The sequence below is a fragment of the Manis pentadactyla genome, chromosome 3 (assembly GCF_030020395.1).
Source record: "Manis pentadactyla isolate mManPen7 chromosome 3, mManPen7.hap1, whole genome shotgun sequence".
Classification (NCBI taxonomy): domain Eukaryota; kingdom Metazoa; phylum Chordata; class Mammalia; order Pholidota; family Manidae; genus Manis; species Manis pentadactyla.
Window position 1 is genome coordinate 129238621 of NC_080021.1, and position 13323 is coordinate 129251943.

The following is a 13323-nucleotide window of genomic DNA, read 5'->3' on the forward strand; positions in this document are numbered from 1 at the left end:
ATCACATGGAATCTCAACCCAGATGCTTTTAAATTACAAATGGTTGTGGACGTCCTAACACTACAGGACCCTCTGGGGCATCGCAGTGCATCACCTCGAGGGAGGGCGCCAAGGTGAGGCGCTGCATGGGGCATCCACCCCTTCACGGAGTGAGGGGACGCCTGCTGGAGAGGCAGCCAGCCCCTTTACCCACCTATCACTTGGAGGCAGAGACTCAAACTGATCCCTAGAACTCCTGAGCCCCAGCTTCAGGCGAGCATAGACCCAGGAGCAACCATGATGCAGGTGTCTCAGGACTGAGCAGCCTCGCTTGCCTCCGTCTCTGGCACAGCTAATACACCTGCGTTGCTCTCTGCTGGATATGAGGGGCGAGCAGTTTTATTAGCTACCAACCCATTGGCTAGAAGGGCACAGAAACCAAGACTTTGCCCCAGTTACTCCTCCACACGGACTCAATTGTTCATCATCTGGATAAAAGCAACGGCAGCATTCACTAGGCAACATCTTCAACAGTGAGGGTTGTTTTGTGCCATATTTGGCAGTAAAATGAGTCCTCAAGAACCCCTGGACAGCCAGGGTCAAGGACAGTGTTCCTGCACTCAGCATGACCGGAAAAAGGAGGAGCAACACCTGCTCATTCATGCAGCTGCCCGGCTGCCCTGCGCTGGAAACCCCGGCAGGCAGGTGGGATGCACACAGCCTGGGTGGGCCGCCGAGGAGGAGGGCACCAACACCCCGAAGGACCAGAGAGTCACCCTGCTTTCCATGCAGGCTGAGGCCTCTTAGGATAACATCTTGCTCTGTCACAACTCTGTTTATTACCAACCCTCCTGCTTTCCTCTATTCCCTGTGTTGTTCTTAGCTAAGCCTGCTGGTAACACCTTTCTGGTGGGATTTCCCAGTGGAATGGGTCAGCTGAATTAAATTTTTGCCTGGACAACTACAGACCTTTTTTTTTTCATTAAAAACATACAGCACAGAACATTAGTCTTACATCTTTCTTAGTCTTCAAAAATATAAATATAGAGGGATACTTTGTACAGGATGTACAGGTATGTACACCTCCAATATGCACAGGAAAAGTCGGAACAAGTTGTGAACCTTGCCTTTTCTGGAACCTTCCTCCTGGGGCTTGTGAACAAGGCTCTGAGCCTGAGGGCAGCCCCAAGGTCCCGCAGCCCCACACCCAGCTACCGAGAAGGACAGGGGCCTCCTGACCACAGGTGCAGCGTCAGGACAGGGTGCTGGCGGGTCACGGGTTCCTCTCCACCGGCTGCTGGAGGCAGAGCTCACTCCCGGCGGAGACGATGGGCAGGCTCTTCTCCAGGTGGTGGTTGATGAGGTGGCTGACGCTATCGAACACCCTGTCTCTTGTTCGGATCTGTGAAGGACACAGAGGAAAGGTTGGTGTGACCCAAAGGCAGAAGAAGGCAGAGCCAGCTGGACCCTCTGAACTGAGGGGCAGCCTCCTGGGGTCCCCACACTTTCAGAGATGGTGTCTGCAAAATCCCTGGTCACTGTTGCCAGCCAGACAGTTCAGTCAAGTCATCTGCCCCACTCTGGGACTGAGCCACGGGCTCCCCCACCCTCAGCAACCAGGCGCCCCCCACCAGCCTTCTCTCTCCTGACTCCTACTGCCTCATAGGAACCGTCCCAGACACCTCTGTCCAGCTGTCCTGCAGCACCCCACCCCGCTGGCATCTGCAGGCTCCCCTTTCTCCTCTCACCTACCCACCTTTGCATGGGGGCCCCCAGCCAGAACATGCTACCTCCCCTGGGAACCGGGCCCCACATCAGCACCTTCTGGCCACCTGCCCCCCATCCCCAGGCCACCCCAGCATGCTGCACTCCCACCGGGAGGGAGCCAGGAGTTCTGTGGGGGGGAATGCTGCTCTTTTAGTGTCCCCCCCCAGGGTTGGCCTGGCTGGGAGGGAGGGGCAGCGCAGTGCGTCCCTGGGGGCTCAGCCCTGCAGCTGCATATGGTGCCTGCCCGCCCACTCCTACTAAAATGAATGCCTGGGGTATGGTGGGCTGGGGGGCAGGGCGCCACTTTCCTCTGCTGTCTGGGCCTGTGCGCTGGTTCCCCGCCCTGACCTACTGCGGTCCCAGTGCAGACCACACTGGCCAGGAGCCGTCTCCCAGCTCACCCTGGATGGGGCCCCCTAGAGCCTGCTCCTTTGAGAGGGGCTGGGAAATGGGCAGGGAGCAGGTGCCTGCAGGTGGATCTGGGATGCCCAGCTGCCCCTGCCAGACCTATTTTGAGCTCTACCAATTAGCACCCAAAGTCAAGAGTGGAATCTTTGAAATTTCCTCTCCTGGGATCCAGCTCTGAGGCGGGCCCCTGCCCACCCATCTCTGTAAGCACCAGACGGGAAGAGGCCCCCTCAGACCACAGGCCCCCTGAGTCCTGGACTTGAGCCTCCCTAAAGATATAATCTGATGGGCACTTTGTAAGGCTTTCCTGCATCTTTCCATCCAGATTGTCTAATCTTCCTGGGACTCCTTAGAATTCCTGACCCAGAAAGACCCCTGGTGATGATGCAAGCAGACCCTTTTCTTGGAAGCTGGGGGCACCCAGGAATTCAGCTTGAGACTGTGTGGTTAGGAGGTTTGCCTTGACATCAACCCCTTACTCCCCTTCTTAAGGGTTAATACTCATTTATGTTTGGGGACAAGAGGGCTAGATGAAGAATTTATGACAGGGTGTGTCTGGGATAGCGGTCTCAACCTGGGCTCATGTCCACATTGTCTGAGGAGCTTTCAGTTAGCCCATGCCCAGGCCAACTCAACCGGGTGCTTGGGGTGGGGCCCAGCTACCAGCCTCGATCCCTCCATGATTCCAACATGCTGCCCAAGCAGAGAGCCACTGGTCATTGTCCTTGGGGTACATACACTGGGCACCATAAACCCACACACATGTGAATGAGGGCCCATGAAAGAGGTAAGTCATACATTTACTTCCTAAAGATACAGGCCAGTTCACTTCATTCCCATGCATACCTGCTGAAACTCTGGCCTGGCTCCTGGCAGAGAACTTGCAGCCCACAGAGGTATTTGTGTGGACCCACCTACTGTGTGCTAGAGATGCCAGTCGCTGATTAAATGCACCCAGCAGCCCAGACAAACCTGGACAAACTTCTCCAGAGACCTGAAGGGATTCTGCTACAGCAAAGATACATGGGATGTTAACCCCAGACATTTCTGCATGGCAAAGAGGAAACAAAATTTGTTCTGAAAGTCAGGCTATCGAGGAATAGACTAAAACATGCATATATTGGGAAAGAAGAAAGATCTGAAATCAATAACTAAACTTCAAGAAAAAGAAGAGTAAATTCAATCCAAAGTAAGAAGAATTGTATAACAACAATGAGAGTGGGAATCAATGAGATTGAAAACAGGAAATCAACAGAGAAAATCAATGGCCTCCAAAGCTGGTTCTTAAAAAAGATAAAGTTAATAAGCCTACAACCAGGCTAACTAAGGAAAAGAGAGAGAGAACACAAATTAGTAATATCAGAAATTAATGAAGGGTTAACACTACAACTTCTATGGACATTAAAAGGATAATAAAGGCATATTATAAACAACTCTATGCCCACATATTTGATAACCAGATGAAAAGGCCAATTCCTTGAAAGACACAGCTGCCAAAACTCTTACAAAAAGAAATAATCTATATTAGCCTATAACAAAGAAACTGAATTAATAATTAATAATCTTATAATACAGAAAGCACCAGGCCTTTACAGGCTTTTGGTGAATTCCACCGAACATTTAAAGAAGAAATTATACCAAGTCTCTACAATCTCATTCAGAGGACTGAGGCAGAAGGAATACTTCCTAACTTACTCTATGAGGCCACTATTACTCTACTATCAAAAGCAGACAAATATGATATGATTCAAGAAAACTACAGACCAATATCTCTTATGAACATAGATGAAAAAATCCTTAATAAAATGTTAGCAAATTGAATCGAACAATGAATAGAAAGAATTATACACCACAACCATGTGGGATTTATCCCAATTATGTAAGGCTGGTTCAACATTCAAAAATCAATTAATATAATCTATAATATCAACAAGCTAAAGAAAAAAATCACATGATCATATCAATAGATGCAGAGAAAGCATTTGACAAAACTCAATACAAGTTCATGATAAAAATGCTCAGTAAATTAAAAATAAAGGGGAAGTCCTCCACTTGATAAAGAATGTTTAGAAAAATCCTATCCTACTATAAACATCTTACTTAATGAAGAGAAAGCAGAAGCTTTCCCACTAACACCAAGAACAAGGCAAGGATGTCTCCCTCATCACCCCTTTTCAGCATCATACTGAAGTCCTAGCTACTGCAATTAGACAAGAAATGGATATAAAAGTTATACAGACTGGGAAGGAAGAAATAAAACTGTTCACAGATAACATGATTCTCTGTGAAGAAAATTCAAGAGAATTGACAAAAAACCTCCTAGAACAATAACCAACTATAGCGAGGTTGCAGGTACAAGGTTAATACACAAAAGTCAGTTGCTTTCCTGTATACAAGCAATGAACAAGTAGAATTTGAAATTAAAAACATAATACCATTTTTATTAGCATCCCCCAGAACAAAATACTTAGGTATAAATTTAAAGATATATATATATACACAATTAGATAAGAAAAATTACAAAATTCTAAACAAAGAAATCAAAGAGGAATGAAATAATGGAGAGATGTTCCATGTTCGTGGGTAGGAGGACTCAGTATTGTCAAGATGTCAGTTCTTCCCAACTTAATACATAGATTAAATGCAATCCCAATTAAAATTCTAGCAAGTTGTTTTGTGTATATTGTCAAACTGATTCTAAGTTCATGTGGAGAGGCAGAAGACCCAGAACAACCAGCACAGCTTTGAAGGACAACAAAGTCGGAGGACTAATGCTACCCCACTTCAAGACTTGCTGTAAAGCCGCAGTAATCCAGACACTGTGGTATTGGTGAAAGAACAAATAGATGAAAGGCACAAAATAAAGTACCCAGAAATAGGCACACAGAGTTAATAGTCAACTCGTCTTTGACAAAGGAACAAAAGCAGTCAATGGAGCAGAGACAGTCTTTCATCAAATGGTACTTGAACAACTGGACATCCACATGCAGGAACATTAATCTAGACACTGGCACCCTTCACAAAAATTACCACAGAATGGATGACAGACCTCAATGTATAAAGCAAAACTATAAAACTTCTGTAATATAACATAGGAGAAAATCTAGATGATTAGGCATTTATTATTATTTTTTATATATGACATTAAAGGCATGATCCATGAAATAAAGAAACGGTCATTAAAATGGAAAAGTACTTATGCTTGCAAATGACACTGATGAGAATTAGAAGACAAGCCATAGACTCAGAGAAAGTATTTACAAATGACACATCTGATAAAGGATTGTTAGCCAAAATATGCTAGAACTCTTAAAACCAACAATAAGAATACAACCAACCAGATTAACAGCCAAAGACCTGTACATACACTTCACCAAAGAGGATATAGAGATGGCAAATAAGCATATGAAAAGCTACTCCACATCATATGTCATCAGGGAAATGCAAGTTAAAACAATGAGAACCATTACACACCTATTAGAATGGTGAAAATCCACAACACTAACAATACCACACACTGGTGAAGATGCAGCACAGCAGAAACTCACATTCATTCCTGTTGGGAATGCAAAATGGTACAGCCACTTTGGAAGAAAGACAGTTTGGTGGTTTCTTATGAAGCTAAACATACTCTTAACATATGATCCAGTAATCCTGCTCCTTGGAATTTATCGAAATGAGATGGACACATGTTCACACAAAACCCTGCACATGGATGTTTATGGCACCTTTATATATAAATGCCAAAACTTTGAAACAATCAAGACATCCTTCAGTAGGTGACCTGGATAAATAAATTGTGAAACACACAGAAAATGGAATATTTTTCAGTGCTGAAAAGGAATGAGCTATGAAGCCATGAGAAGACACGGAAGAACCTTAAATGTGTATTACTAAGTGAAAAAAAGTGAGTTTAGAAACTTCAAAAAACACAGTATTTGAAATGAAACATACAATGGAGGGATTTAAAAGTAGACTAGATGAGGTAAAGGGGACAGTAAATGAAATAGAAATTAGAGAACAGGAAAACAAAGAAGCTGAGGCACAGAGAGAAAAAAGAATCTCCAGGAATGAAAGAATAATAAGAGACCTATGCAACTAACCAAAATGGAACAATATTCACATTATAGGGGTGCCAGAAGAAAAAGAAAAAGGGATAGAAACTCTCTTTGAGGAAATAATTACTGAAAACTTCCCCAGTCTGGGGAAGGGAATAATCTCTCAGATCATGGAAGTGTAGATATCTCCCAACACAAAGGACCGTAGGAAGACAACACCAAGGCACATAATAATTAAAATGGCAAAGATCAAGGACAAGGAGAGAATATTAAAGGTAGCCAGAGAGAGAAAAAAGATCATATACAAAGGAAAGTCCATCAGGCTACCAGCAGACTTCTCAGCAGAAACCTTACAGGCCAGGAAGGAGTGGCATGATATATTTAATGCAATGAAACAGAACAGTGTCCAACTAAGAATACTCTACCTGGCAAGAGTATCATTTAAATTTGAAGGAGGGATTAAACAATTTCTAGATAGCAAAAGTTGAGGGAATTTACCTCCCACAAACTTTCTCTAGAGTGTATTTTAAAGGGACTGCTATAAATGGAAGTGTTCCTGAGGCTAAATAGCTGTCACCAGAGAAAATAAAACCACAGTAAAGGAAGTAGACCAATCAATTACTAAGAAAATGCAAAATTAAATCAACTACCCACAAAGCCAGTCAAGGGATACACAAAGAGTACAGAATATGACACCTAATATATAAAGAGTGGAGGAGAAAGAAAAAGAAGGGAGGAAAAAGAAGAACCTTTAGATTGTGTTTGAAATAGCATGCTGAAAAAGTTAAGTTAGATTGTTAGATAATAAATAAGCTGCCCTTGATCCTTTGGTAGCCACGAATCTAAAGCCTGCAATGGCAATAAGTACATATCTATCGATAATCACCCTAAATGTAAATGGACTGAATGCACCAATCAAAAGACATAGAGTTACAGAATGGATAAAAAACAAGACCCATCTATATGCTGCCTACAAGAGACTCACTTCAAAACCAAAGATATACACAGGCTAAAAGTGAAGGAATGGAAAAAGATATTTCATGCAAATTATAGGAAGAAAAAAGCTGGAGTTGCAGTACTTAGACAAAATAGATTTCAAAACAAAGAAAGTAACAAGAGACAAAGATGGACATTGCATAACAATAAAAGGGTCAGTCCAACAAGAGGGCATAACCATTATAAATATCTGTGTACCCAATATAGGAGCACCTACATATGTGAAACAAATATTAATGAAGTTAAAGGGGGAAACAAAATGCAATGCATTCATTTTAAGAGACTTCAATGTACACTTCAATCCAAAGGACAGAACAACCAGACAGAAAATAAGAAGACAGAGGCACTGAACAGCATATTAGAATAGATGGACCTAATAGACATCTACAGACCTCTACACCAAAAAGTAGCAGGATACACATTCTTCTCAAGTACACATGGAACATTTTCTAGAAAAGATCACATATTGGCCACAAAAAGAGCCTCAGTAAATTCAGAAGGATTGAAATTGTGCCAACCAGCTTCTCAGACCACAAAGATATGAAACTAGAAATAAATTATGCAAGGAAAACAAAAAAGCGCACAAACACATGAGGCTTGACAACATGCTCCTAAATAATCAATGGATGAATGACCAAATAAAAACAGAGATCAAGAAATATGTGGAGACAAACAACAACTCAAAAGCCCAAAATCTGTGGGATGCAGCGAAGGCAGTTCTAAGAGGAAAGTATATTGCAATACAAGCTTATCTCAAGAAAGAAGAACAATCCAAAATGAACAGTCTAAACTCACAATTAATGAAACTAGAAAAAGAAGAACAAATGAGGCCCACAGTCAGGAGAAGGAGGGACATAATAAAGATCAGAGCACAAATAAATAAAATTGAGAAGAATAAAACAATAGAAAGAATCAATGAAACCAGGAGCTGGTTCTTTCAGAAAATTAACAAAATAGATAAACCCCTAGCCAGACTTATCAAGAAAAAGAGAATGTATACACACAAACAAAATCAGAAATGAGAAAGGAAAAATCACTACAGACACCACAGAAATACAAAGAATTATTAGAGAATACTATGAAAAATTATATGCTAACAAACTGGATAACCTAGAAGAGACTGACAACTTTCTAGAAAAATACAACCTTCCAAAACTGACCAAGGAAGAAACAAAATCTGAACAGACCAATTATCAGCAATGAAATTGAACTGGTAATCAAAGACCTACCTAAGAACAAAATACGAGGACCAGATGGCTTCACCACTGAATTTTATCAAACATTGAGAGAAGACTTAATACCCATCCTCCTTAAAGTTTTCCAAAAAGTAGAAGAGGCGGAAACACTTCCAAACTCATTCTATGAGGCCAGCATCACTCTAATACCAAAACCAGGCAAAGACACCACAAAAAAGAAAATTACAGACCAATATCCCTGATGAAATAGATGCAAAAGTACTTAACAAAATATTAGCAAACCGAATTTGGAAATATATCGAAAAGATCATATATCATGACAAGTGGGATTTATTCCGTGGATGCAAGGATGGTACAATATTAGAAAATCCATCAACATCATACACCACATCAACAAAAAAGACAAAAATCATATGATCATCTCAATATATGCTGAAAAAGCATTTGACAAAGTTCAACAACCATTCATGATAAAAACTCTCAAGAGAATGGGTATAGGGGGCAAATACCTCAACATAATAAAGGCCATATATGACAAACCCACAGACAACATCATACTTAACATAAAAAGCTGAAAGCTTTTCCTCTAAGACTGGGAACAAGACAAGGATACTCACTCTCCCCACTTTTATTCAAGATAGTTCTGGAGGTCCTAGCCATGGCAATCAGAAAACACAAAGAAATAAAAGGCATCCAGATTGGTAAGGAAGAACTTAAACTGTCACTGTTTGCAGATGACATGATATTGTACATTTAAAAACTCTAAAGAATCCACCCCAGAACTACTAGAACTAATAACTGAATTCTGCAAAGTTGCAGAATACAAAAATTAATACACAGAAATCTGTTGCATTCCTATATATTAATGATGAACTAGCAGAGAGAGAAATCAGGAAAACAACCCCATTTACAACTGCATCAAAAAGAATAAAACACCTAGGAATAAATCTAATCAAGGAGGTGAAAGACCTATACCCTAAAAACTACAAGACACTCATGGGAGAAATTAAAGAAGACACAAATAAATGGAAACACATTTCGTACTCATGGATAGGAAGAATTAATATTGTCAAAATGACCATCCTGCCTAAAGCAATCTACAGATTCAATGCAATTCTTATCAAAATAAGAACAACATTCTTCAATGAACTAGAACAAATAGTTCTAAAATTCATATGAACCACAAAAGACCCTGAATAGCCAAAATAATCCTGAGAAGGAAGAATAAAGTGCGGGTGGGGATTACACTCCCCAACTTCAAGCTCTACTACAAAGCCACAGTAATCAAGACAATTTGGTACTGGCACAAGAACAGATCCATAGATCAATGGAACAGAATAAAGAGCCCAGATATAACCTACACATACATGGCCAATTAATATATGATAAAGGAGCCATGGATATACAATGGGGAAATGACAGCCTCTTCAACAGCTGGTGTTGGCAAAACTGGACAGCTACATGCAAGAGAATGAAACTGGATTATTGTCTAACCCCATACACAAAAGTAAACTCAAAATGGATCAAAGACCTGAATGTAAGTCATGAAACCATAAAACTCTTAGAAGACAACATAGGCAAAAATATCTTAAATATAAGCATGAGTAACTTTTTCCTGAATGCATCTCCTTGGGGAAGGGAAACAAAAGCAAAAATGAACCCATGGAACTACATCAAGCTAGCAAGCTTCTGTACAGCAAAGTACACCAACTGCAGAACAAAAAGGCATCCCCACAGTATGGGAGGCTATATTCATAAATGATATATCTGATAAAGGGTTAACATCCAAAACGTATAAAGAGCTCATACGTCTACACACTCAAAAAGCAAATAACCCTGTTAAAAAATGGGCAGAGGATCTAAACAGACACTTCTTCAAAGAAGAAATTCAGATGGCAAACAGAAAAATGAAAAGATGCTTCACAGAGCTAATTATCAGGGAAATGCAAATTAAAAAATATTACCCTACACCAGTTAGGAGGGCCAACATCCAAAAGACAAGGAACAACAAATGCTGGCGAGAATGCAGTGAAAGGGAATCCTCCTACACTGCTGGTGGGAATGTAAATTAGTTCAACCATTGTGGAAAGCAATATGGAGGTTCCTCAAAAAACTAAAAATAGAAATACCATTTGATCCAGGAATTCCACTCCTAGGAATTTATCCGAAGAAAATAAGATCACAGATTCAAAAAGACATATGCACCTCTATGTTTATCACAGCACTGTTTATAATAGTCAAGATATGGAAGCAAGCTAAGTGTCTATCAGTAGATGAATGGATAAAGAAGATGTAGTACATGTGCACAATGGAACATTATTCAGCCATGAAAAGAAACAAATCCTACCATTTACAACAAAATGTATGGAGCTAGAAGGTATTATGCTCAGTGAAATAAGTCAGGCAGAAAAAGGCAAGTGTCAAATGATTTCCCTCATTTGTGGAGTATAACAAGAAAGCAAAACTGAAGGAACAAAACAGCAGCAGACTCACAGACTCCAAGAAGTGTCAAGCAGTTACCAAAGGGGAGGGGTGGGAGAGAGTAAGTGAAGAGGGAGGGAGAAGGGGATTAAGGGGCATTATGATTAGCACACATAATGTAGGGGGGTCACGGGCAAGGCAGTATAGGACAGAGAAGACAAGTAGTAACTCTATAGCATCTTACTACGCTAATGGACAGTGACTGCAGTGGAGTGTGGGGAGGACTTGATAATATGGGTGAATGCTGTAACCACAATGTTGCTCATGTGAAACCTTCATAAGACTATATATCAATGATACCTTAATAAAAAAAAAAGAATACATATTCAAATCAAGAATGTTGGGTGGGATGAAATTTCCAGATGAGTAGCTGGAGAGTTGGGGTATCATGAAGGAAAGAAGGCAGGCACTCAAAACAAGGCCACGTTGGGGCCTCTGGGATTGTTCTTGGAGAGAAATCCCTATTTTGGTTTAATTTTGTAAACCATTACTGCTAGAAATGTGTTACCTTTTGAGACAGAGATCCCCACAATCCCACTGCAGGTAAATGAGGACACACCCCTTCCCTGGGCTGGGAGCAAGCTTGGCTCTAAAGGGCATGTGGTCAACGGGCATCGTGTCAGTGTCTACTAGGGAGAGGTGGGGCGGGGCAAGTGTGGGGCCAACCTCAGGGCTTGAGTATCCGGAGTAGAATGTCCAGGCTGGGGCGGCACAGGAAGAGACCAAGGGAGGTCTCTGAGCACCGTCCATCGATCCTAGACAGCACCTTCATCAAGGCTAAGATGTGGGTCGACATCTGTACAGGGACACCGTGTGTCTGGATCTTGTTCTGCATTCAGGGCTTTTGACCTTGGTGAACATCAAGAGTGCCCAGCAGTGGAACAGGAAGCCATGTGTGTGGGCACCTCAAGGATGAGGGGAAGTTTGGGTGATGCCAGGGTGGCAGTGGGCAGGGGGAGGAGAGCTGAGTTGCAGGCCTGTTTTGCCTGCGTATCACTGGTGAGCCTCAATGCCCTGGCAGAGGTGGGGCCGGCGGACCAGCCCATGAAAATGCTGACATTCAAAGGGTTTGTAACCTTTTGTTCTAAGTGTCTGGGTAGAGTAGTAAATACTAGCTGACAATGGCGGCTGTCACAGAGAATTCTACCATGAGGATGGCTTTCTATGTGCTCTGTGGCTGGTGAGAGCAATGGTCTCTCCAAAAACAGTGCTGTCACCCCAGGGAGCCTCTCCAGGGCCCTGCTGGTTCCAGGGGCTCCCCTCTGAGGCCTCCAGGATGCCAAGTAAGCCATGGCTCAGGGAACCACAGAAAAGTTCTAATTCAGCTGCTTAAGGAGGAAGGCTGGGGCTGCCTCTCAATCTGTCCCCAAACCTGTCTTTCCCCACAGGGTCCTCAGCCACCAGAGGCCACCGCAGAGACACTCACAGAGGGAGGAGCTTGGGCCTGGGATGCAGAAACAGAGAGAACACAGCCATCCTGCAAAGCTGACTGACACCTTCACAGAAGTCCATGAACAGAACAAACTGCAAAGAGAAGTGCAGGAGGGCGTGAGCAGTGGGCTCTCCTGCAGGCCTGGCTGGGCCACTGGGCCACATGAAGGCCTGACACCCTCACAGGCTCTTATAGGTACGACTCAGCTGCCCCCTGCTGGGCTGGAAGCTATGTGCCTTCTGTACACTCCTGTGGCCCGCAGAACACAGAAGTGGGGGCTTGAAACCTGAGAGCCGGAAGGTCCCTCACACACTATCTGCTGCTGCACTCCCCAGGCATTTTCTTCCCATCCGTGGAACACCACCGTCCCAAAGCCCCAAAATGTATACAGCCCAGGAAGGAGGTGGAAGAAGGCAGGTCCCGGCACCCTCCAGGAGCCTGCCTTGCTCAGGGGCTTCGAGAAGCTGTACTGGAAGACCATCCTTCTTACTCAAGACCTCCACTTAAAGGCCAGGTGACGAGTCACGTGATTCACTCAGGGCCAGAGGAGACTGAATCGGCGCCTTAATCTCCATGTGTGCTTTGTAGCAAATGAGGCACGATGCCCGCGATGGAGGCAGCCGATCACCCAGGATTCTAGACAGACCTGCTCTCCTGCTCAGCAGGGCATGCTGCCTCAGCCCTAAGGCCCAGCAGAGGCAGGCTAAGGACCTTGCAGCATCCTCACCTCCAGCTGCGGCCAGCTGGAACCTCAGCCTCAGGCACTGCTGTGCACCCTGACCATCCCCCAGGGGTTGTAGAAGCCTGGGAGGAGATGCAGTGATAGGAGGGTCAGCCCTGCCCCCCTGCCCACATAGGCCTGGGTCAAACCGAAGGGGAAGCTCAACCAGCGACGGCGGTTGGCCACTGGGTTTTTCTCCACATTGGAGAGTTGGCCTTGCCCTCTGTGTAAGGTGGAAAGGCGCAGCTTTCCTCATGTGATGTACACACAAGGGTGAGAGGCTTG

At 43.5% G+C, this 13323-nt stretch overlaps 1 protein-coding gene across 1 annotated transcript in view; it reads right to left on the reverse strand.

The window, feature by feature from the left end:
- Positions 1-965: 965 nt before the first annotated feature.
- Positions 966-13323, reverse strand: part of SHC3 (SHC adaptor protein 3) — a 165064-nt gene continuing 152706 nt past the window's right edge. The window contains exon 12 of the mRNA XM_036882583.2: positions 966-1381. Coding sequence (XP_036738478.2) covers positions 1253-1381 — 129 coding nt within the window. The 3' untranslated portion in view covers positions 966-1252. The remainder of the gene's footprint in view (positions 1382-13323) is intronic.